The 23,654-nt window shown below is 36.4% G+C and overlaps 1 protein-coding gene across 1 annotated transcript in view; it reads right to left on the bottom strand.

Annotated features, from left to right (window-relative positions):
* Positions 1-1,206: 1,206 nt before the first annotated feature.
* Positions 1,207-23,654, bottom strand: part of ELAPOR2 (endosome-lysosome associated apoptosis and autophagy regulator family member 2) — a 190,053-nt gene continuing 167,605 nt past the window's right edge. Inside the window, 4 exon segments of the mRNA XM_017851806.1 lie at positions 1,207-3,915; positions 15,242-15,407; positions 16,463-16,641; positions 21,295-21,421. Coding sequence (XP_017707295.1) covers positions 3,856-3,915; positions 15,242-15,407; positions 16,463-16,641; positions 21,295-21,421 — 532 coding nt within the window. The 3' untranslated portion in view covers positions 1,207-3,855.

The following is a 23,654-nucleotide window of genomic DNA, read 5'->3' as shown; positions in this document are numbered from 1 at the left end:
CAAGTGCACGCGATGAGTTATTTTCTTTTTGAACAACTCTGAAGACTTGACAAACTTTTTAGGTGGTAAGCTTCTAAAGGGAAAAGAACCTGTGTGCAAACAGATTCTTCCGAATAGTGTGTGGTAGATTACAGTCATCTAAACCAGGGGTCAGCAAACCATAACCATTAGGCCAAATCCTAGCTCATCACCTGTTTTTGTAAGACCTGAGAGCTAAGAATGCTTTTACATTTTTAAATAGTTAGAAACACATCAAAAGATTTCATGACACATGAAATTTAAATGAAACTCAAATTTCAGTGTCCATAAATAAAGTTTTATTGGAATGCAGCCACGCCCATCCATTTACATTTTGTATGTGGTTGCTTTCATATTACAATGACAGAGTTGAGTAAATGCAATAGAGCTCACATGCCCTGCAAAGCCAAAAATATGTACTATCTGACCCTTTACAAAAAAAATGTTTGCTGGGCTCTGATCTAGACAAGTGTAATCATAATAGCGATTAATATCAATTACAATAGTAAATATAATTCTCTTTTCAATTATTCATTCCCATCTTAAAGTTTTACTTCCTTCATTTGTGATTCTAAAAGGAACTCATATAAAAATGTTAAATCAAAATAAGTAAAATCCAGCAAGAGAATAATCTGTAGCCAGTTACTATGAAGGTGAATTCCATTTTAGCTTTGAAGGAATGAGTCAGGTGTTGAGATTTCTAAGTTTACTCCTCTAGGGACATCTTCTTTGTGGCAAACTTAGTTTAGGAGTTGGGCCTGTCAACTGCAATCATATTCATGATTACTATAAATAGATATGAGGGAGGTTTAGTTTCTCTGAAGATCAACTCTACATACTCTTAGTGTACAAAGATAAATGTGAGCAGTACACTAACTTTAAACACGGCTAATGAAGTCATCTGCCCACAGCAACCCCCAGAGAAATTTATTTCTATGAGGAAGAGAGAAATTATGTACACATTAGCCTCCCATTAGAAATGACCATGTGCCACAGGAAGTAGTTCTATTGACAGACATCAAATGAGAGTTGGCCAGATAGGTCTCGAAGAAGCAATCAATCATGACCCACCTGGGGACCTGGAGACCCCAGATGCTAAAGACTGGACCAAGCAATTCTTCCACTTACTCCAATTTAAACAACCTTTGTTCTTTGGGAAGAAAATAAGGACAGACATCTACACAAAAATACTAAGAATTATTTTTAATCCTAGAAAGGATGTGATTACTAGTAACCAAAGAGGGGAAAAGTCAATAATAATGAAATTCAGGTTTTTTAATTCAGTGAACATATATCGAAATGCTCAATGTTGTTAAATGACATAATATAATTTATCACAGAAGACATGTTCTCATCCATTGGAAAATTGATTTAAATACGTTTTGACGAGTGCTAAGAGATGTTATAGGCAACAGTTGACTTAATGAAGTAGTTAAGGCTTCAAAATTGTGCCTTTTAGAAAAATAACAAATAACTTCTTCTACCACTTAGGAGGGGAAAGGAACAAGTGTTAATTAAAAGTCACAGAAACATGATTAATTTGTTTATTCCTTTCAACATTTCACTGAGCTTTGCAAAGGCCGGGCATAAAACTAAAGGGAATTTTATAGCCAGGATTGGTCTAAATATTTTCCCCATAATATGTTTTCCATCATACTTCTTCAGTGCTTGAAATAAAATGACAAACCACTGGAATCCAAAGGAAAAAATCAGCTCCTTCCCAAAGATGGGACTGTGCTGATGAAATATATTTAATACCTAAAATTAGAAATAAAATAAATAAATTCTTCAATATCAACTACATTTTCAGAGAGTTCATTAAAATTTAAGGCATTTTTGACATGTCAGAGATTTTAGTCCAGTGACAGGAGAAGAAAGAAGCTACCTGGGAGCAAATCCCAATTATCTCTATGGCTTGGAACATAGATATTGAACACAGTGGAAGATGAGGAAGAAGGTGACAGGTGACTGTGGAAGTTTTCACACTCTGTCCAGTCTATACAGCTTTGCCAGGGTTCCTCTGAAAGTGTTCATTTCAAATGTATTTTCATTCTTCTGTTTAAATTTTGATCAAAATGGGAAAATGCTCATCAGCACTCTGTTGGCGGGATAAAAATGAGGAATGCCAACATAATGTCTTCTTTATAAGAACATTCAAGAAATTAAATGCAAAAAAAGGGTTTATGCAAAGTGACACCCTCCCTGAATCCTACAGCAAACAATGACAACCTCACCTATACTCATATTTGCAACAGCAGTGATATACACAAAACATTCATTCAATAATAACAGAATGGTCTAGTGTATTACCAATCAGTCAAATAAACACAATTATTCATTTTCTCCCATTTTCCACAAAATAAAGACACCACCTTCAGACACAAAGTTACAAGTCATACTTCGTTGAAATGCTTGGGGCAAATCATTTCCCTACATATGTGCCCTGCTTCTCTCAGCCAATCACAACTTTTTTAAAAAGTCTTCATTAAGGTCTATAAAGATTACTGGTTATTGGAAACAAATAAGAGCACCTTAGATCAGCAATGGCCAGGAAACCCCCCTCTTTCTCAGTTTTAAATCAACTAAGGTTTACACAAAATTGGTCAAATCCAACTTCATTCATACTTCCGTCAACAAATAATATCCAAGTTGTGCTAATACCAGCAGCCTACCATAGAAAATATCACAATGATCTGGATCACTTTTGAATAAGAACAATAATTCTTTCATAACTGCTTATGGAACAACCACATTCTTATTATGAATACAATTATATGTAATTTTTCAAAACTGAATTCCTGCCTTATTGGATTATTTTTTAAGTTTCTAAGAAAGTCATCATCCTCAAAGTCTTGCAGCAGAAAAATAACCATATAACCTCTGGTGCTTGACGTAGAGCAAAAGTCCCACTGACATTTTCTGGAGACCGTGAAATTACTCCAGTATTTCATACAGTCATCTGTACTTACAGACAAACCATCTCACTTTCTTCTTCATGATTTTGCCAGTGATTTGATTGACAAGCTTTCCTATTTACTTTAATTATACTTTGAGCACTACACAAACTGTTTTGTTATTTGACTTCTACAATACTAGCAGCTAATTTGCATTAACAGAGAATTAGGGCTTCTCGTTACCTTTCTTACTTTTTTGTTTTTTAGTTTCTTTCAAACTTTCAGTCAAGCCCTTCTTACCAGTTCCAACAAGGATGGAATTTCAAAGACAATTATAAATCTAGATAACCCAAGCATATGCTAACTCTTCCTGAAATTTAAATCAAGAGAAGATACCCTATGGAAAAATGAAAAATTTATTGTCTTCATTGCTCACGATTTTTTAGTAGAAAAGCTGTTTTAAGGTAAGGAAAATAAATAATGGGAAAAATACACCTTAAAAAAATTTTAATTTTCCCCAAAATATAAACAAAGGAAAAACATAAATTGCATCATAATGCATATGCTCACATGTGCCCTCCAAATCACACTTGTTATGTAGACATTATAAAGAATAAAAGTTACCCATTAATTATATGGCATGCATCAGCAGTGCATTGGTGGGCTAAAACTTGGTTTTCAGTTACGTGTATATACAGATAAATCTCTTCCTGAGTTGAGCTTCATCTTCAGTTGAGACCCAAATCATTTGCTTTATTTGGCAAGGTACTTGACCATGTGATAAGGCAATCAAATGTTTCAATCTCCTTCCCTTTTCAGCGGCATGGCCCTCCTCTGTGAGATCACCAATGTGACAGGTATGAGGACAGACCCTAAAATATGGTCCTGTAAAACTAGAGCAGGTTTCTTTGTTCATTAGTCTCAAGGCTACAGCACTGTCTCTTCATATATTTGGGGATCTTGAGGTTTTCAGTTGAACAGATTCAAAATGGTCTTCTTTTTCCTAAGAAAAAATATTAAAGACAAAATCAACTCACTGAAATTCTTGTAAGATTTTAGGATCTTACATGTCCTGAAGGAAAGTTCCAGAAATCATTTTAATCTATCTAGCTGCCACTTGTGATTAGGATTTTACAGTTAAAATTGGGTGACAGATATAAAACAAGTAGCATGCCTACCCTGAAGGGCACTTTTGATGTCCAAGAGATAAGACAGACAAATTCAAAATAGAAGCAAACCCTTGATTGCAATAGATACCAAAAGATGTAGCTGTGATCCCTGCAAAGAAACCACTGAGACCCTTCCTGAGGGCATACCTGACCTGAGTGCTGAAATCAGTGACCTAGCCATGCTAATTGTGGGCAAAACAGAACTGACAAACTAAATGTTTTCAAGATAATATAGGCTGAATAATAAGAAAAAGGACAGCAGAAATAAATAAGGAGAATGCCAATAAGACATTAGATCAGTTGAGTTCACTAATATGTTTTAGGAAATTTTTTTAGCTGGATATTAAACAAGTCATCTTTGATAATAGGTCAAAAATTTCACTTAAATGTATCATTGCTGGCATTATATAAAACATTCAAAATATAGACTATTAAAATAAATTTGTTTTCTTTAATGAGGAAAGGAGAAAGAGAAGGTGGGATTTCTTCCAACCTTTTATTGTATTTTTGAGACAGGGTCTCTCTATGTCGCCTAAGCTGGAGTACAGCGGTGCAATCTCAGCTCACTGCCACGTCTGCCTCCCAGGCTCAAGCAAGCACGGCTTTTTTTTCTTTCTTTTTTTTTTTTTTGAGTTGGAGTTTCATTCTTGTTGCTCAGGCTGGAGTACAATGGCATGATCTTGGCTCACTGTAACCTCTGCCTCCCAGGTTCAACCAATTATCCTGCCTCAGCCTCCTGAGTAGCTGGGATTATAGGCGCCAGCCACCATGCCCGGCTAATTTTTTGTATTTTTAGTAGAGACGGGGTTTCACTATGTTGGCCAGGCTGGTCTCGAACTCCTGTCCTCGTGATCTACCCGCCTTGGCCTCCCAAAGTGCTGGGATTACAGGCATGAGCCACTGTGCCCAACCACGTGACAAATTTTTATATTTCTTTGTAGAGACGACGTTTTGCCATGTTGCCCAGGCTTCTTCCAACCTATTAATTGTTAAAGCTTTCTGAAGGCTGCTGGAATGGGATAGGGAGACTATGCTAATAAAGAGAGTAAAAATAAAGAGAACTATGATTATTTTTTAAATAAATGAAATAAGAGGCCAATCAGTCTCATATGCAAATAGATGTATGTCTAAAGTAGAATAGTGACATGAGAAGATAATAGGAAGTCGACAAGCTGTCAGGAAGGATAAGTTTGCTTTTGTGTTTGCTTTCATTTGGATGGATAAATCCAAGAGCTTTAGGGCTACAGGGACAGGGTTATAGAAAAACGTCATAGTATACACACCAACATATCACTTTTTCCCTGCCTCTGCTGAGCTGACAAGCCTCTGGAAGAGCAGACTGTGGATCTCCTTGGTTCTCCTGCTGACTGGCTCTGCAAGAACTGGCCTGAGGTCTCACGTTTAACAGCCTTAACAATTTTTTAGAATAACGATTAGCAGTTGAAATATTTATTAAGCACCATCTCTGTTGCAGGACCACGACTAGACCTTAGGGATACAAAAATGAGTACAGCAAAATGTCTTCCCTCAAGGAGCTCATAGGATATTAAAGGAAAGAGCTCTAGGGTATCAGCCATAAACTCAAAAGAAAACATGAAATTTCTGCAGCCTTAGCTTGAGAAAATTTGATTCAACATCGTGTTGTGGGGAGGGAAGGGAGAGACCTGTTGGTTATCTTCGAGGTAATATTTAATGTAAAACACTGAAAACCCTTTATAAAATCATGTTAAGATAATAGGGCTTTAATAGCCATGTCCTCTGCATTCGCATGGAATTGTGCTCGTATTGCACAATTGGTGGGATATCTACACATATGCATGTGTATATAATTAGGTAGGTAGTGACACTAACTGACTGGGACTTCCTAATGGCAGGAACTCTATATCTCATTCATATTTTAATTCCCAAGATATGACCCAAGTCTTACCACTTGGTAGGTTGTCAATCAATTATTATAAAAATCTATTGAAATACCACATTGGAGAAGGAAAAACACTGGATTGGAACTGGGGAGACATGGCTTCTAATTCCTATCTGACCCCCCACCCCACAGACAAGTAAGTGAACCTCTCTAGGTCTCAGTTTACTCATGTATTAGATGAAGGTTCCAAACAGGATTATCTTTTTCAGCTCTAAACCCAAGAATCTACTCCAAAGCCAACTTCCCCCAGAAGGTTTTCCTCACCTTGTCACTATCTACCCTACTGCACTCCCTTCTCCCCTATGCTTCAAGAGATCTTACTTTTGTTCTTGACATACTGGATGATCGTGTGAGAGGCAGGGGTGTGTGTGTGTGTGTGTGTGTGATATGTGTCCTCCCCTAACATTCTAGATGGTGTCTGAGTTGAGAAATTGTGTCTAATTTGACATAACCCCCAAACTTGGCAAAGTGTCTTACAATGTCCCATAAATAGTAGTGAAATATATAAAAGAAACACATAAAAATGGATTTAGTTTTAATTGCTGAGAAAAGTCAAGAAAAATAAATCTATACATAAACCCAAGAATTGCAGTGCAGTGCTAGGGAAATATCAAATAAGGTATGGCCTTTAGAACATGAATGAGTATATCTAAGATAAAGCAAACCCTACATGACATAATAGTTAATGAACATAAACATGTTTTGCTCTCTGAAATCATGCATAACAAACTTCTTAAAAACAGACACACAATAAGATATGTGCAATGATATTTATAGCAGCTTAATTCATTGTGAAACACTGGAAATAGCACAGGCATCAATCAACAGACTGGATAAACAAATTTTGGTATATCTACACAATAGAATACTACTCTGGAATAAAAAGGAATCTACTTCTGTTAACACGAGGTGAATGAATCTCAAAAACATCTTTCTGAGTAAAATAAAATGTACACAAAATACTACAGATACTATGTGATTACACTTACATGAAGTTTTGTAACAGATAACACTAACCTATGGTTTAAAAAGATCATTACAGTAGTTCCCTTTGGGAGATGAGGGATTGACTGCATGCAAAAAGACATACTACTCTCAGGGGTGAACTAGTGTTCTATAGCTTGATAGAAATTGGGGGTTATAGATGTATATTCATTTCTCAAAATTCATTAAATTGTATCCTTGTAATGTGTGCATTTCACTTAAAGTATTGAATTATTATCAACAATATGTTCCCTGAAGTGTTTTGGGGTGAAGTGTATTGAAGTCTGCAATTACTTTGAAACCGAACAACAGAAAAGAATATGGGTTGATGAAAGGATGGAGGGGCAGATATGTAATAATACAAATATAATAAAATTTGGGTGGTGGGTATATGACTATACCACTGTATGATTCTTTCAACTTTTCTGTACTATTTCAAAATTTCATTTTTAAAGTAAAAAAATCTTTATGCTAACTAAAATTGCTATTCAAAACAAAATACACTACACCGAATCTTCTCAGGGAAGAAAACTTTTTTATACTCTAATTGGGGAGGTGACTGCTGGTTGAGTACTGACTGGGAAATGGGTTAAAGAATTCACAGTTCAGCTGCCTCAACAGTGCCCTGGATGCTTCCTCATTCACCAGGCAATCAGCCTTAGGTGTGCCCCTACACCTACAGTTCTTACCTTCAACTGTAGGTAAGAACTACAGTTGACCTTTGAACACCGCAAGTTTGAACTGCACAGGCCTACTTATCGGCAGATTTTACAAAACTGAACGTAGACTGAAAATACAGTATTTGTAGGAGGTGAAAGCCACCTAAATAGAGAGCTGACTTTTCACATAGGCAGGTTCTGCAGAGCTGACTGCAGGATTTAAGTATGCTTGAATTTTGGTATACTCAGGGGCCCTGGAACCAATCCTGGATGACCGTACAACTAAAATTCATCCTGGTAGGCAAAGGAGGTTTCACCCTCTTTTAGACACAAATTACAGAGACATGCATCTACAAGGAGTACTAAAAGGGAAAAATGGAAATCACTTATGGGAAGAAACCTGAGAGATTATGAAAATTTTGACTGACTCACTTTAAAGATGATTTGGCAGGACTCAATGACTGTTCAGTAAGCAATTCAGAATGACAAGCAGCGGGGTCATTTTTGGGCTCAACACCTCTTGCAATCTATCATGCCAATTTTAGATCTATTCATAGATGACAGTAAAAAGGTCTCAGAGATTTTGAAGTGGGTCCTGACTGCAATACAGAGAGCTTTCCCTGAGACTAATTCCCATAGGAAAACTTAGTGAAACATTGACTCATATTTGGACTCTTATTGTCACAGATTGGCTTTATAACGCAGAAGAAGTTCACTAGAGAATGAGAAACTGACCCAAAGGACTCTACATAAATTAGTATGGTCAGGTCTACCTTGAAATTTCCCCTACTTTTATGTTAAAACCAGGAATTAAATTAAACATTATTAACAATAGCAAGAAATACTCTGGATTAAGATAGATTCTTTAAACATGTCTCCAATATGCAAGTCAAGTACAAATCAACAAAAGGACATAAAACCTGCAGCCTCAGAGAAAAAGCAATATGACTGCGGCCTCTAAGTAAAGGGGTCCCCAAAGCTCAAATAAATGATGTTGATAAACAGAACCTTGCTGTTCAACATAGGCCTTTGGGTAGACCAAAAACATTGGAAGTTGGCTGGATCATTAGCAGTTGATATGCTGGTCAAAAATAAAAGTGAATGCAAACTTCTTGTCTGCTGTCAAAGATTCTCTTTCTCTTCAGTCTTAACGCCTCCCTCCCAAACTACCCCAACTTCAGCTGCTTCAAGAAAAAAGATAATTACAAAGGAGACTAAAGTTTTCCTGTTACCAAGAGGGACTGGACGATACACACTCATCTGAATCTGCTAGGAAAACTTGGAGAGGGTTTCTTAAACATTTACCACTCTGTTGGTTGCAGGCACTCAAGTCACCATCATACCTACTCTCCTGTGAGAAAAGAGGAACATACGAATAATGGGGTTTGAGCAAGGTTTAGAGTAGAAAAGGGAAAATAATGTGACCTTTGGAGGGGTTCTATGTGTCCATTCAAGATAGTGTTGTTGTTGCTTCTACATCTGAATATACAGAACTTAATGTTATATGCTTGTACTTCCCCATCTCATACATGCTAAAGGAGATCCCCTGACCAAGAACAGTCACATGTAGAGAAGGGCCAGTAGGCAGTAGGATATCCCAGGAGTTCTCAACTCTGTCATTTGCAACAAACGGTGAGTAAGGGTTTCACACGAGTTAAACCCACTACCTTCTGATGCCCAAAACAGTCACTATATAAATTAGGTCCTGTTGGTGTCAAGTCAGAAGTCTCCATATCAACAGCCCTGCTTGAATTATCACACTTCTACTAGCAGAAGTGGTTCATAAACCCCCAGAACATTCAGAGACCTGCTACCTAAGTAAAGTTCATTGGAACTATGTAAGCAGATTTACAATGCTAAATCTACCCAGCAGTTAAGGAAAAACAGCCCAGCGCTTTACTTGACTCTGCTATTGGGACAGTGTTGGGCCTCACTTGGGTATTCTACTTGCTCTTTTATATCAGCTAGCCTGCAAAATAGTATCCTTTGAATTGTACCCAAACTAACAGGCTATATTAAAAGCTGTCCAGAAAGCTGGCGCACACGCTTTATCTTTATGGCCTCACAATCATAATGAAAACTTTGTGACATTATTCTCTATAAGTAATGATTTTGCCAACTGGGGACCCTGGCAAAAGAAGACAGAGGCACCCTTTGAGGTTTTAGACTCACTACCTCTCGATACGGCTACCACCTATAGCCATTAGTTGGTCACTGAGCTAGTCAAAACTAAATGTCATTCCCATGAAGATCTTGCAACTCTACAGCTTGATAGTTCCATTTATGGTCACTCAACAAGGTGGAAAAGGCTGAATAAGCCTCACTTGTCAAATACAAATGGTGTATATTCAAGAATGCAGTTGGTCTGGCCCCAGTGGCATGTAGGTCTCACATGAAAATGTGGCAGCATACCCTTTGGGGGAAACTTTATCCCCTGCTCCACTGCTCAAAACAAAATCAATGGGACCTTCAATTTATTGAGGTTCTACTACATGTTGGGCCTGGTTCACTGATGATTTGGTTGAGCTGAAGCCCAGTGGTATCCACTGGCTGCTACAGATATTCAACCATCTATGAATAATTGAAAACCGACAAGATTGCTCAGCTCAGTGGACAGCACTCAAAGGCATTATCAAGACCTACACATTACCTCCCTTGATAAACTTCATTATATTTTTACTGACTCAAGCTATTGCCAATGGCTAGCTGTTTTGTCTGCCACTTAGAAAACTAAAGACTGGCATTTCAAGGTTACCCTTTTTGGACACCACTAAAATAGATCTTAGTTTTAGATTAAAATATGTGTCACTCATGTAGACGCCCAAGTAAGGATCCTTCCTACGAAAAGATGAAATTGAATCAAGCTCCTGATAGAGACTACACAAGACAGACTGGATCCATCATCTCACCCAACATGGCAAAGCATCTGCCATCATAGGCTAGACACAAGGGAAATGATTCTATTTTTCTGATACAGAGGTTACCACAGATGCCAGACTTGGGACTCATGCAAAAAGTTGACCAGTTCTTCCCTGGCAAATTGATTACAACATACCTTTGACCACCTCTTTGGGCTATTGGTGGTGCCTCACCACTACTTACACCTGTTCAGGGTATGGTGTTGCTATTCTAGTCTGATCAGCTAACTCTACCCATACATTGTGAACCTTGAAACGAATCAGTATAAAGTTAGTAGCTTTAAAGACCATTTGCAGTCTGACAATAGAGCACTTTTTATCACAAAAGCTACCCATAAATTAGTTGAGAGTAGAGGTATTCAGTGGACCTTCCACATTTCCTACTGTCCAAAAGCATATGGTATTATTGAGCATTGTAAGACCTTCTCAGAAAGTGACTCAAAAAGATTTCTGACTATCTCCCTCACCTCTTCCTGAACCACACATTTTAATATAGCAGTTTGGTCATCAAATATGGCTCCCCATGGAAAGGGATCATCTTCTTTTGGCCACTTCATGGAATATGATCAGGAAGAACACATATACACATACATATACACAGACAGACACACATCTACACCTGCTACATAAGGTTATTTACACTTATCTGAACATCCTGGATTCTGCCTCGCCAATCTAGGGCATGATGTGTTATTTACTCCAACAGTAACCCCGAGGCTTTCTGGGTACAACTTCTAGTGATAGCCCACCCAGAAAGGGGTCTAGGAGATTCAAATATAATTCTGGTTTAACCACCTGTATTGCTGTTTTGTTGGCTGTCATGATTATAGATGAAAGGGATAATGACCACTTGTTGAGTACAATGCCCCCAAGTCCCCCTACCATGGCCCACATGGACAAAGGAGGGGTGCACACTGAGTCTCCATATGTTTTTATAAAATGCCTTTGTCCCTCTTGCACATGAATGTTCTGGATAGATATGGGTAGAAATAAAGTGAAATTATAGTTACTGAAATGGGACAAGCTGGTTTTTTAGCAATGGACAGACAATAACACAGTCTGATAATGGAGGAGACAGCTTAGATCCTGAGAAGTATGAAGAATTAAGGGACATTAATATGAATTTCAGGGTCACCCTGTCACCTTTCTATGAAGAAAAATGCTCTGATGTGGCTCTCTCAAATCATGGCAAGAGCCTTTAATTTAACTCACTGCTGGGTCTGCCATACCCACCACATGCTCTCATCACAATTCATTTGCCATTCCCCTTAAATTAACTGAGAAATGTATCTGAAACAGCAGGAAATAGCCTCAGCCCCTGCCCCAGAGTAACACCAACATCTCATTCCCATAGCCATTATTTAGTCATTTCATTAGGTGAACAAAAGTCACTAGTTTGCAGTGTGGACAAACAGGAAAAGTTGAACTGACTTCCCTCAAGCAGTCTCCCTGAAGACAAGAAGGAGACATCATTATATGATGTGAATTGGAAACCTTAAGACTTGCTAGCCAGCAGAGAAGCCACTTACAGGCACAGTCAACCTGTGCTGCCTGCACAATGTAGGTCCCACTTAATGTACCCAACAACTGTGAATAACACTTTCTTTCCAGAGGCACCATGTGTACCTCCAGGACTGTATTTCTTGTGTAGAAGTCAGACACTAATATGCTTCCTCACTAAAAACATGGTAAATTGCACCTTAGGACTAGTCATAAGAGATATTCAACTGTTTAGGGAAATAGCCCTACTGTTAGGGATGTTAGAAAAGGTGATATAAAATTTGCCTCTGACCTTAGCTTGAAGTAATCAATTACACCACCTCAGCTATCAAAGGCATTCAGGTCAACATCAACTCACTGTCCACACATTGTTATTCACAATATAATTACCCTATACTTTCTCCTTGAGAACCAAGACAAAGTCTCTGTGCAATCACTAATATATCCTGTAGTACCTGGATTAATATATCTGGATTGTCTTGTTGGATTGCCATGATCCTAGATCAAAAGGATAGTAACCACTTGATTGAGTTTACTGCTCACCAAGTATGTGACAAAAATTGGAGATACAGTACTCCCACCCTATTTCCAGGGGATATGTTCCAACTCCCCCTGCCTCTAGTGGATGTCTGAAACCAAGTATAGTATCAGACCCTATAATACTGGGTTTTTTTATCCAATCTAATAATCAAGATTACTACTAAGTAACTAACAAGCAGGTAGTGTATACGGCAAAGAAATGCTAGACAAAGGGATGATTTACTTCCAGGGTGGGATGAAGCAGTACAGTAGGAGATTCATCATACTACTCAGAACAGCACACAATTTAAAACTTATTGTTTACTTCTGGAATTCTCCATGTAATGTTTTCAGACCACAGTTGACTGTGGGTAACTAAAAACACAAAAATAAGGCCATGAAAAGTGAAACTGCAAATAAGGGAGGACTTCTATATATTGGGTCTCTGTTAAGATTTTGAAAATTTCCTTGTCCCCTTTTTGTCTGAATCTTATGGAGGAAACATCTGAGTGCCAGTGGAAAGGTCAACACAGGAAAGCTACCTAGCTTTCTAAGGTCAACTCTAATGGCTCATAGCATTTGTTCGGCTAGTTGAGTCTGGGACCCTGAGGGCAGGGTTGAGGTTAACAATACAGATTGGCCTCATCTTGGTAAGGACCTCTGCTTGGTGTCCTATTGGTAGTAGCTTTATTTAAATGCTGTATAAAGCAAATTGATCAAATTTAATCCCAGTCTCAGTCAGTCATATTAATCAGAATGGTGCATGGAGTGGGAAACTAAAGGGAAAATTCATCAGAAACCAGCATGGTATAAAAACGAGGTTTGGATGTTGTTGGAGACAATTCTCCATGGTACTCTTTCATTTCTGTACATCTTAACAGTGAGAAACTGATTACCCTTTGTTCTAGACTATCTTTTCAAGAATCTTTGTATAGAAAATTGCCTTGGAATATAAAGATATATTGTCTTCTTCCTGAGCAAAGGGTAGGCTTGCTTACAGTCTTGGAAATAGTGTCTCTCTTTGGAGCAATGGACAGGTATGCTACCTGTCCAAAACAATAAAGACAATAGCCTCCTTTGAGGCAAAGGATGGATATGTTTACTGTTCGTTATGAACATTTAGGTTCCTAAGGCCTAGAGTCCCTTTCCTGTAATGCAACCAAGTGATTTCATTTCCTCTGCAATTAGCGCTGTGGGAACACAGCCTTGTGGGCTACCTGTAGCTTTGGGAGCTGGTATAAAGGTTATTACTCTGCTAGCACTACTCTATGAATATAAAACTGTCCTTCATCTCTGACAGGAGTCTCATGTCTTCTAAACTGTCCATGAAACTGTAGCAGACTCATTTGTTAGCTTGCAAGTAGGGTAAGGATCTCTGTTCTTAATAATCACTATATTCTTGTTATTTTATGGCAATAGTACCCTCCTTACATCTTCATATTAATAAAAGGAAAAATTAACCATTAGTAGAAGGGAAAGATGGTTTATTCATTTTACTCTTAAATAATTATCTATATTTATGTGCCCAAATTAGGAGAGTACAAGGAAATGGTTACTATATAATCTTTTAATTTTTTTTTTTTTTTTTTTTTTTTTTGAGACGGAGTCTCGCTGTGTCGCCCAGGCTGGGGTGCAGTGGCCGGATCTCAGCTCACTGCAAGCTCCGCCTCCCGGGTTTTACGCCATTCTTCTGCCTCAGCCTCCCAAGTAGCTGGGACTACAGGCACCCGCCACCTCGCCCGGCTAGTTTTTTGTATTTTTAGTAGAGACGGGGTTTCACCGTGTTCGCCAGGATGGTCTCTATCTCCTGACCTCGTGATCCACCCGATATACTCTTTATAAATGTAAATTTTGTCTCTTGTCTATCCTGTTGTAAATAATTCGAAAGTCATCTTCTTTCTTCTATTTCATTCTTTTTTAATCTCAAGTAAGCTGATAATTTCTCATCTTTTAAGTCAATGGTGAAAAACGTCAAACAAAATGTCTTTTCAAACAATTTATGGTTTCATGTTATGTATGGATATGGTAGTTGTTCCAAAATCCAAAGCCAACAATATGTTACCTCATATACCTCAATAATTTATATAACTTTTATTTTCTTTATGTAAAACAATCTTGCCATAAAAAAGGAACAGTATGAATGAATGTAATATCTTTTATTAGCCCTCATTTTTAAATTATAAAATAGTATCTTTGTGAATATTCCAATATCACAAAAATGTATTGCTTTCTAAGACTAAATACTCTCATTAGTTCACCATTCCCAAAAGGCAGCTTTTGCTCTGCAAATACAAACATAAATGTATATTTAATATAAATACTATAGTCCATTTGTTTTCACTCTATATTGGACCTACTGATTTATCAGTACACATAGATATCTCAGTCTTTAACAGCTGCAGAGTTGCATAGTATTCTATCACTTTGACATATGAAAATATCTAACTCCTTATTGATGATGTTTGACAACCAACAAAAACAATGCTGCAGTGAATATTATTGTATTTATATCACATGCTTCTAAGAGTATTTCTGTTTGATAAATATCCACTGAGATATAAACATGCAAAATAACAGCTTGTGTGAATGCTACTATTAGGTTAATATGCCCCCTACTTTATAAATGCCCAGTAACACCAGGTTAAAATTCTACTCTCACCTTGGTTGCCAAAGATTTGAGTTTTCCTAGTAGTGACTGTTTATTGGAATATACAACTTCTTCTTCATTATCTTCTCCTTCCATGATAGCACAACTGTCTGCAGCTGGGAGTTCACACTCTTTTGAGTTAGTCGTCATTACTAACTTGGAATATTTGTATTCCAGTCTAAATAGTGATAAAATAAACAAATAAATATTCATTTATGTTAATATAAATACATACTTATTTTAGGTGGTCCTATACCAGCTCATTAAATTGGCTTGGAGTATAATTGCTCCACCAACGAATTTCCCTAGCCTATAACCATAGCAATATATGTGTTATCACGTATCTATCATTTATAAAGAAATAATTCCCAGGATTTCAGAAACCAGTTCAATAGAGTTAATTCTACCACTTTACACTGAATTATCCAATAATGAAAAAATTTGCGGGCAGGGACTTTGAGGCCTGCATGCATTTTCTTAACATGAATATTTGGAAGCCAATTCACTGTAAGGTTTCCCCAGTATTTCGTTTGTAAAGATGAGAATATCAAACAGGCAAGTAATTTGGTCTTTATCATCTCTCTATATTATTTATTCCTTTATACTATCACCCCAGATATTGCAGTTGTCCCTAGATATTACAATATAGGAGTTCCACAGTCCCCCTGAGGTGTAAATCATTCTAAAAGATTCAAGTCCTATAACAGATCAATATACATTCAGGAATTAGGCTCAATATTCAATTCCAGATCCTTGAAGACCTGGAGTAAATAAATGTGACATTTGCCTATACACTTAGTCTGTTTTTTTCTTTTTTCTTTTCTTTTTTTTTTTTTTGCAAATGTCTTCCCACAAGAAATTTTAAAAGAAAAGGCGAAGTAAGAAGACAGCATTATGTCATTTTTTAAAAAGGCAGACACTGAGAGAATATCTGCCTTCCAAATCTCAGCTCTGCTATAATCTACCTGAGTAACATGGAGCCTCTTGTTTTCCTTGTTTTCTAATAAATGACTCTAACTCAATGATCTCTAATGTTCTATGATCTTTCTACTGTCAGAATAACAATCGTTTCCTCTGCTTGCTTTCTCAAGGCCTTTCCTATGATTTCTTCACAAGGAGAAAATTCTTGTGTCTCTGAGAGAATCTATTTATTGGATATAATGATCAAGTCTAGAATTTTCACAACAAAATAGGCCCTCTTGCTCTCTTGTGATCATCTCAGAGGGTACTTACTTTTGATTCTTTTTCCAGAAGTAGCAGGTCAGAGCCACCAGCAAAACAGCAGTAAAAGCTCCCACACCGGCTCCCACCTTCAGCCAAAAGTCAACTGTTTCACAGGTTGCCAACTTTTTCTCAGGCAAAGAAATTCCTTTAATGCACCATTTAGGTTCATTCCATACATATAAGGTTTCCTTTAAAAAAAAAAAAAAAAACCATAAAACCATAGAAGACATGAGAAATGAGATTCAGACTCAACTGTAAAAGCTAGATTTGTCACAGGTCAATTTCTTACATAAAAGAAGAAAGGGTTTTGCTAACCCTTTACTTACTGTAGGCATAGAGGATTATTCAGCTTTCATTTAATAAAAGCTCCAAAATACAGGAAAAAAGATACATGAATGAATAAGGAATTAATTAATGAAAATGCAAAAACCAAACAAAGACATGGATTGCCACCTCAGAAGGGTACAGTATAGTACAGTGCATGCCAAGGAGGTTGAATAAAAATGGCTCCATATGAACATACCTTCTGGGCTTTCTTTTTTTTCAATTTTGATGCTCTTAGACATCTTAGTCATGTTTTTGAATGAAAGCTTAGGTTGCTTACTCTAAGAAATGGGTTGCAACCACCCATCATGTAAGCCCATTTTCCAAATAAGCCTGTCCTCCGAGTGGAAGAGCAGACCCTAGACCCAGGACATATAGGTGTACCATGGCTGGGTAACTGGTGTAAGTGGGCACATAGTCTACACCCTTCTTCCCCATGCCAAAATAAGGAGGGCATTATTTTGGGTCATCACTACCCACACCAGTACTTTCATCCTCCCGAAATAGATGGCAATTCCTTTAGGGCAATGTTTTTCAAACTTCCTTAATATACTGGGTCTCAACCAGGAATTTTAAAAAATAGATAGATCAAACAGGCAGATCAAAACAGAAAATCAGAGTACAGTGCATGGTTCCTTATATATTTCAACATATACAGTGACCAGTAGCAATCTGCATGGTGATTCTATCCACCAACATTAAATAACACCAGGCACTAATCTTTTAACGTGTCTCATTAAACTTTCTGGTGTACGATGGCCACTTTATCAACACTCTAACAGAAGAATAACATCATAATGTTAATTTTCATGATTTAAATACACAAATATTTTTGCAGTTAGTCATGAAGTGAAAGGGGCAGGAGACTCTTCTTCACTTTGAGGAAAAGTCTGATTCAAGTTTTGGATAGGAAATTTCAGCATGTTTATTAGAAAGGATATTAGTGACTGGATTTGTTTGTACATTATAGCTGTAAAGTTTTCCTAAACTTAGTGCAAATAAATTTCTTTTAAGTAGGTCACATTTTAATAAAATGGTAATATGGGAAATGCTGAGGCATGTTCAAATTCATCTGCTACATCTCTAAGTGTCAATAATGACAATACAGAGATAAACAAATTCGTGAGCAAATGTTGACTTTATTTGAAGTGCATTCTAACAAGGAAAAAAGACTGTACCATCTTTGATATGGTTTTATCAAATGTGCAATACCCAATGAAAAGAGCAAGCTCTACTGTCTGATGGCAGTCTTATAACAAACTCTTAAAACTTCAAAATTAAAAAACTACTTGCAAACCCAGAATGCTTAACTTTTCAATAAGCTCCTCAAATACTGACATGGGAAAAAAATCTATTATTTTTTTTTTTTTGTAAATTTGCTATTGGCAAATTATCTTAGTAATTCTGTAACTATTAATTAGAAAGCCTTATTCATTCAACCACACATCATTGGAAAACAAAATGGCTGATATTGCAGCTGAAAAAATTATTATTCTAGTATGTAGAAATATTTTGTGAGCAGGGTAAAATAAATTCAAAGATAAATTTTAAGACAGTCCCCTTAGTAATAATACAGTTTCTCTTCAAATCTTTAGTGTTGCATGACATACATAAGTAACGCTTAATACACACTTAGAACCTGGTATAGATTTCACAGATCCCATTTGAGAAGAACACTTTCATCACAAGTCGTGCAGCTCTTTTTGTTTATATCAGCTGTATGTGGAGGACCTGTATAAATTTAACGTATGCATCTGTATTAGATATATCTAAAGAATTAGGAAAGTGAATGCTCAATCAATATAAAGTAAAAAATTGTAAAGATGGTGCCGGAAATAGGACTGAAACACAGAGGGATGGTTAAAAAAATTAAATATACCCATTGCAATATTTCGCAATAACTATTTTTATTCTATTATGAAGCTTTGGTATCCAAAGAAATCCACACATATTCACTGACAATAAAAAACAGCAATAGCTGTCATTTGTATATGAAGCTCACGGGGGAGTTGACTTTTTAAAATATTTTATTCCGTGATTGGAGGTGGGTATTCTCACTTACTGTATCATACCGATTTTTTATAGTTGCAATGGAATACACTAAGTAAGGTCTATGAACTCAGGAATAATATTCATAGTTTTGTAACTGAAGCTTAAGCTCCTTAGACAAATATTTACAAAACTGGTATCTAAGCATAACAGAAGAATATATTTAACTGCTTCCAGTATTTCTCAAATTAAATATGTAACTATAGGGGGATGTTATAAATTTCAACATGTCAAGCACATCAAAGTGATCCAAAAAGTATCATTTTAAAGGCAAAAATAAATACTAAATAATCGCCTAGCAACTATCTATTCTCAACAATATTATCATATGCTGAAGTGACCTTACCAAGGAAGACAGTTTGAATGAAATAAAATTAGAGAACTTGTTGCAATTTTACTGTCTTAACTTTCTCATCATTCATTACCTTCCAGGAGAGAAACATTAAAGAATGTTTGAACAAAAGATCATTTAGTCATTCAAAAACCTTTGAATTAAACTTGGTAGCCAAAGAGAGTGCAGCTTCGTTTTTCATTTACTCTAAAAAACAATTATAAGATAAGCAGTTTGTCATAATTGTAGAGTAAAGGTAAAGAAGAATTTCTATTGTGAAGTAGAAAAAGCATTATCATTATTAAGAGGATTAACAAGAAACTATTTTGTGAATCTGGAATTTTATCCTTGACCTACTTAAAAATATTAAAAAGAAACTGTCTCAGCAGTGTGCTAGCTGAGTGAGCGGCACTAATCCTGTGTGCTCTGGACTAGAATAAGCCATCTACAGGGAAGCACATTTGACAAATTAAATAACACATTTCCTAATTTTTGTTTTTGTGTTATCTGCTTATTTTTTGCATAATACATTAAATTATTAATAAAAATATACTTTACATTAACTCTGTGCTTGTACTTTATCATTAAATATAAAATAAATATTGTTCCTCGAAACTTTATTTCACTTTTAGGCATATTTTTGTGTGTCTAATTTGTGTGTGTGTACTAGGTTTGATGTACAATATAATTCTTAATATAGGTTTACTGTCATTAAAGTTTGAAAAACACCAACTTAGAGAATAGTTCTGTACGGTTTTTTCTTAGGGGTGAGGTGAACGCAACTGCTGTCAAATACTTGGAATGCATGGGATTGGGTGCAAGCATCCTGATTTCATTCCTTTCAAGTTCCTGCCCTTCATCCTGCTAACTGCAAGCTCTTCAAGACCTTCCTGGGAAAAACTGCTTCCCCTCTCTAATTCTCTGCTGCCCACTCTCCCTTCAGGTTTCCAGAATTAGTGTTGGTTTACTTTCCTCTGTGCTTCTTTATTAGATTTTAATGGAATCTGGGTATGGAGTGGTGGTAAACAAGTGGTCTGAAGCAGATTAAGTTTTGTTTTGTTTTTTTTTCATATAATACTACTCAAAGTTAGTGCAGTGAAGCAGGCTCTCTCAAACACTATTGGTGAAAGTGAAAATGAAGAGAAAGTGAAAACTGATATAACCAAAGTAATTTGGTAATATGTATCAAGCCTTAAAATGTCCATTGTTTTGGATTCAAATAATCTCTTGCTAATAATAAACTAACAAAATCAAATTTCCTTCAAAGGTGTTTGCTACAGAGTTATTNAGTGGTGGTAAACAAGTGGTCTGAAGCAGATTAAGTTTTGTTTTGTTTTTTTTTCATATAATACTACTCAAAGTTAGTGCAGTGAAGCAGGCTCTCTCAAACACTATTGGTGAAAGTGAAAATGAAGAGAAAGTGAAAACTGATATAACCAAAGTAATTTGGTAATATGTATCAAGCCTTAAAAATGTCCATTGTTTTTGGATTCAAATAATCTCTTGCTAATAATAAACTAACAAAATCAAATTTCCTTCAAAGGTGTTTGCTACAGAGTTATTTATAAAAGTTTGTTTTCAATTTTCTCTCAAATGTCTAACAAAGGTATTATTAAATACCAAATTATATAAAAAATATTTATCAATAAAATGTTTTAAAATATATTTAATGAGAAGGGAAAGTTTTCATAATGTATTAAATATAAAATGGAAATAAAAAATATTTAAGTATGAATGCAAGAAGCTATAGAGGAGGATCTTAATTTTACGTGTATATGCTTTACTGTTTAGGCACGCTTCTTATAGTGAATCAGTTCTATTACCCCGTCTTAATTATACCTATACCTGCATTATATAAATCACATCTTGGTTTAATGATATCATTCCCATATATCCAGGTAAATATTCAAAGCCTGTGACTCCCTTATCATGATTCATTTTCCTCAATCCCAGTGCACATCTGCAGCTACCCTAGCATCTGAAAGTTCAGCTAACAAACTTGATTTTAAATGCCTACCAATGTCGCATTAAGTTAACTACAAGGTTTTGTCATACTTCTGGACCTTAGTTTCTATGATGTGATACTAGACTAACCAACTATAATGCCAAAGCTCTGCTTTGAGAGTTTGTCCCTTACCTGAAATCCTCTCTTGCAGGCTCCCTCAATCTCATGGAAGTCATGCTCCGTGCACAGAGGGCAAGCTTCAGCACTCTCCCACAGGAAATAGAATGTACACCCATCACAAGTACCTGCTGGGCACTTGCTAAAATCATAAACAAAACCAAAAACACATAAATGACAGCTTTTTAACCCATTCCATCCACTCTAATCAACATCAGAATACCTATCACATGCTGGGGAGCACTGTGTGGATGCTGAAGAAACACAAGCGGAAAAAAATCTAAAAGACATAAACCACTATGAGATAAGTTTGTACCTAGTAGGATGGCTGGAATCAAAAAGATAATAACAAGTGTTGTGAGGATGTAGAGAAATTGGTGTCCTCATGCACAGCTGATAGGAATATAAAATTGTGCACCTACTTTGAAAAGTTTAGCAGTTCCTCAACCAGTTAAGTGTAAAGTGACTATTTATTCCAGCAAGTTCACTCCTAGGTATAAACCCAAGAGAAATGAAAACATATCTTCACACAAAAACTGGTACACGAATGTTTATAGCAGCATTTTATATAATAACCAAAAGGTGGAAACAACCCAAATGTTTATCAACAGATGAATGCACAAACAAAATGCAATATATCTGTATAAAGGATATTATTCAACCATAAAAGAAATGCAGTAAGGCATGCCACAACTTGGAAGAACCTTGAAAATATTATGCTATGTGAAAGAAACCAGTCACAAAATTTCACAAATTATATGATGCTATTCATATGTTATTCAAAATCCAGAATAGAGAAATCTATAGAGACTGAAAGTAAATTAGTACTTGTTCAGGGCTGGGAAGTTGACTGGGGCATAGGGGACCGGGAGCTAAAGGATATGAGGTTTCTGTTGAAAATCTTCAAAACTGACTGTGGTGGTGGTTGCCCATATCCCTGAATATTCTAAACACCACTGAATGATATGCTTTAAATGACTGAATTGTATGGTAGGGGAATTATATTTCCATACAGCTCTTTTGTTTTGAATTTAAGAGAGAGACAGAGACAATGACAAAAAAAAAGGTTCCGGAAATGCTTCTTGGTAGAAATGATATCTAAGCTGAGTCTAGAATATTTGGTAGGAGTTAGCCAGAATAAAAAAGAAGAAAACAAAGGAATTCCTGCAAAGGAATGAAAAGGTATTATTCATTGGCAGGAAATTACAGGTGGGTCATTGTTGCAAGTTTCAAGAGCAATGCAATGCGTGAGTGCTGGGCATACGGAGAGAAACTAGGTAATGAAAGGCCTCATATGTTACAGAGGTTGTAAACTCTGTTTAAGGTGATGTACTTAGGCAAGAAGCTTTAGGGAATAGAATGCTGCACAGGACCCTGGTCTTTTAGAGGTAGGAGAAAGATATCATCACAAAATTCTCTAAAGTGAAAAACCAACCAACTATGAGGTCAACATGCAACTAAGTGATGCAAATAACGTTGCAATCTTGGGTTTCCTTGGCCTAATGACAACCCGAAAAGTGGTTACCTTCACTACTCTGAAGATGATGGATGTGGATGGGGCTTAGACGCAGGGATAGGATCACAAAGAACTAACCACTAGGCAGGCTCTGGAGACTTTTGGAAACTGTTCTTTCTAGTGGGTGGGGCCATTACCTCAGCTTGCCTCTTTCATTCGGGGACAGGTAAACATAGCATGGCTGAAAAATTAATGGCTGTTATGGTATACAGAATCCTTACTGATTGATGCCAGAAGCTATTTGGACAGATTCTAGTAAGAACTGCTGTTTTGTTCATGAATGCACTGAAACTAGAGGAATTTAAATTGTCTACCACTTTTGGCTTCCTTAAGTCAAGCTACATAAACATAGGCTTTGCCCTGAAAACCTCCTTCAGACCTCAGCTGGTGCTCAGGACAGGTGTCCTGAAACTATTAAGAGCAAAACAATAGCCACAAAATAATAAGGAAAATAAAAAAACACTTTTGAAGCTTTAACTTCAAATATCTTTCCAGTGATACATGGTCCAAAACTGTAATATTCAGTCTAACAGCAAAGTAAAATTTCATACTGTTAGTTAACTAAATGTATTCTAAGACACCTTAAGATATGAACACTAAAGAAAAAAATTTACATGTCTAAAAACTGACTGCATTTTTACATGCCTATCTAAGCAGAAGTGGTGGGATGTGAATAAAAGCAATGTTGTTTATAGTATGCTGTAACTGAGACCCTATGCCATATGTCAGGGGTAAGAACAATGACAAATAGTGACTCTGGGGAAAATGGCTTAACTCTTATCTGCCTTAATTTCTCTGTTTCTAAAAAATAAAAGGGTAATGAATATACGTTTACTGAAACAAAGATAGGTTTTTTTTT

The sequence above is a fragment of the Rhinopithecus bieti genome, unplaced genomic scaffold (assembly GCF_001698545.2).
Source record: "Rhinopithecus bieti isolate Rb0 unplaced genomic scaffold, ASM169854v2 scaffold_1558, whole genome shotgun sequence".
Lineage (NCBI taxonomy): Eukaryota > Metazoa > Chordata > Mammalia > Primates > Cercopithecidae > Rhinopithecus > Rhinopithecus bieti.
The sequence above is the reverse complement of the archived record's forward strand: the minus strand, read 5'-3'. Positions and strand labels throughout refer to the sequence as shown.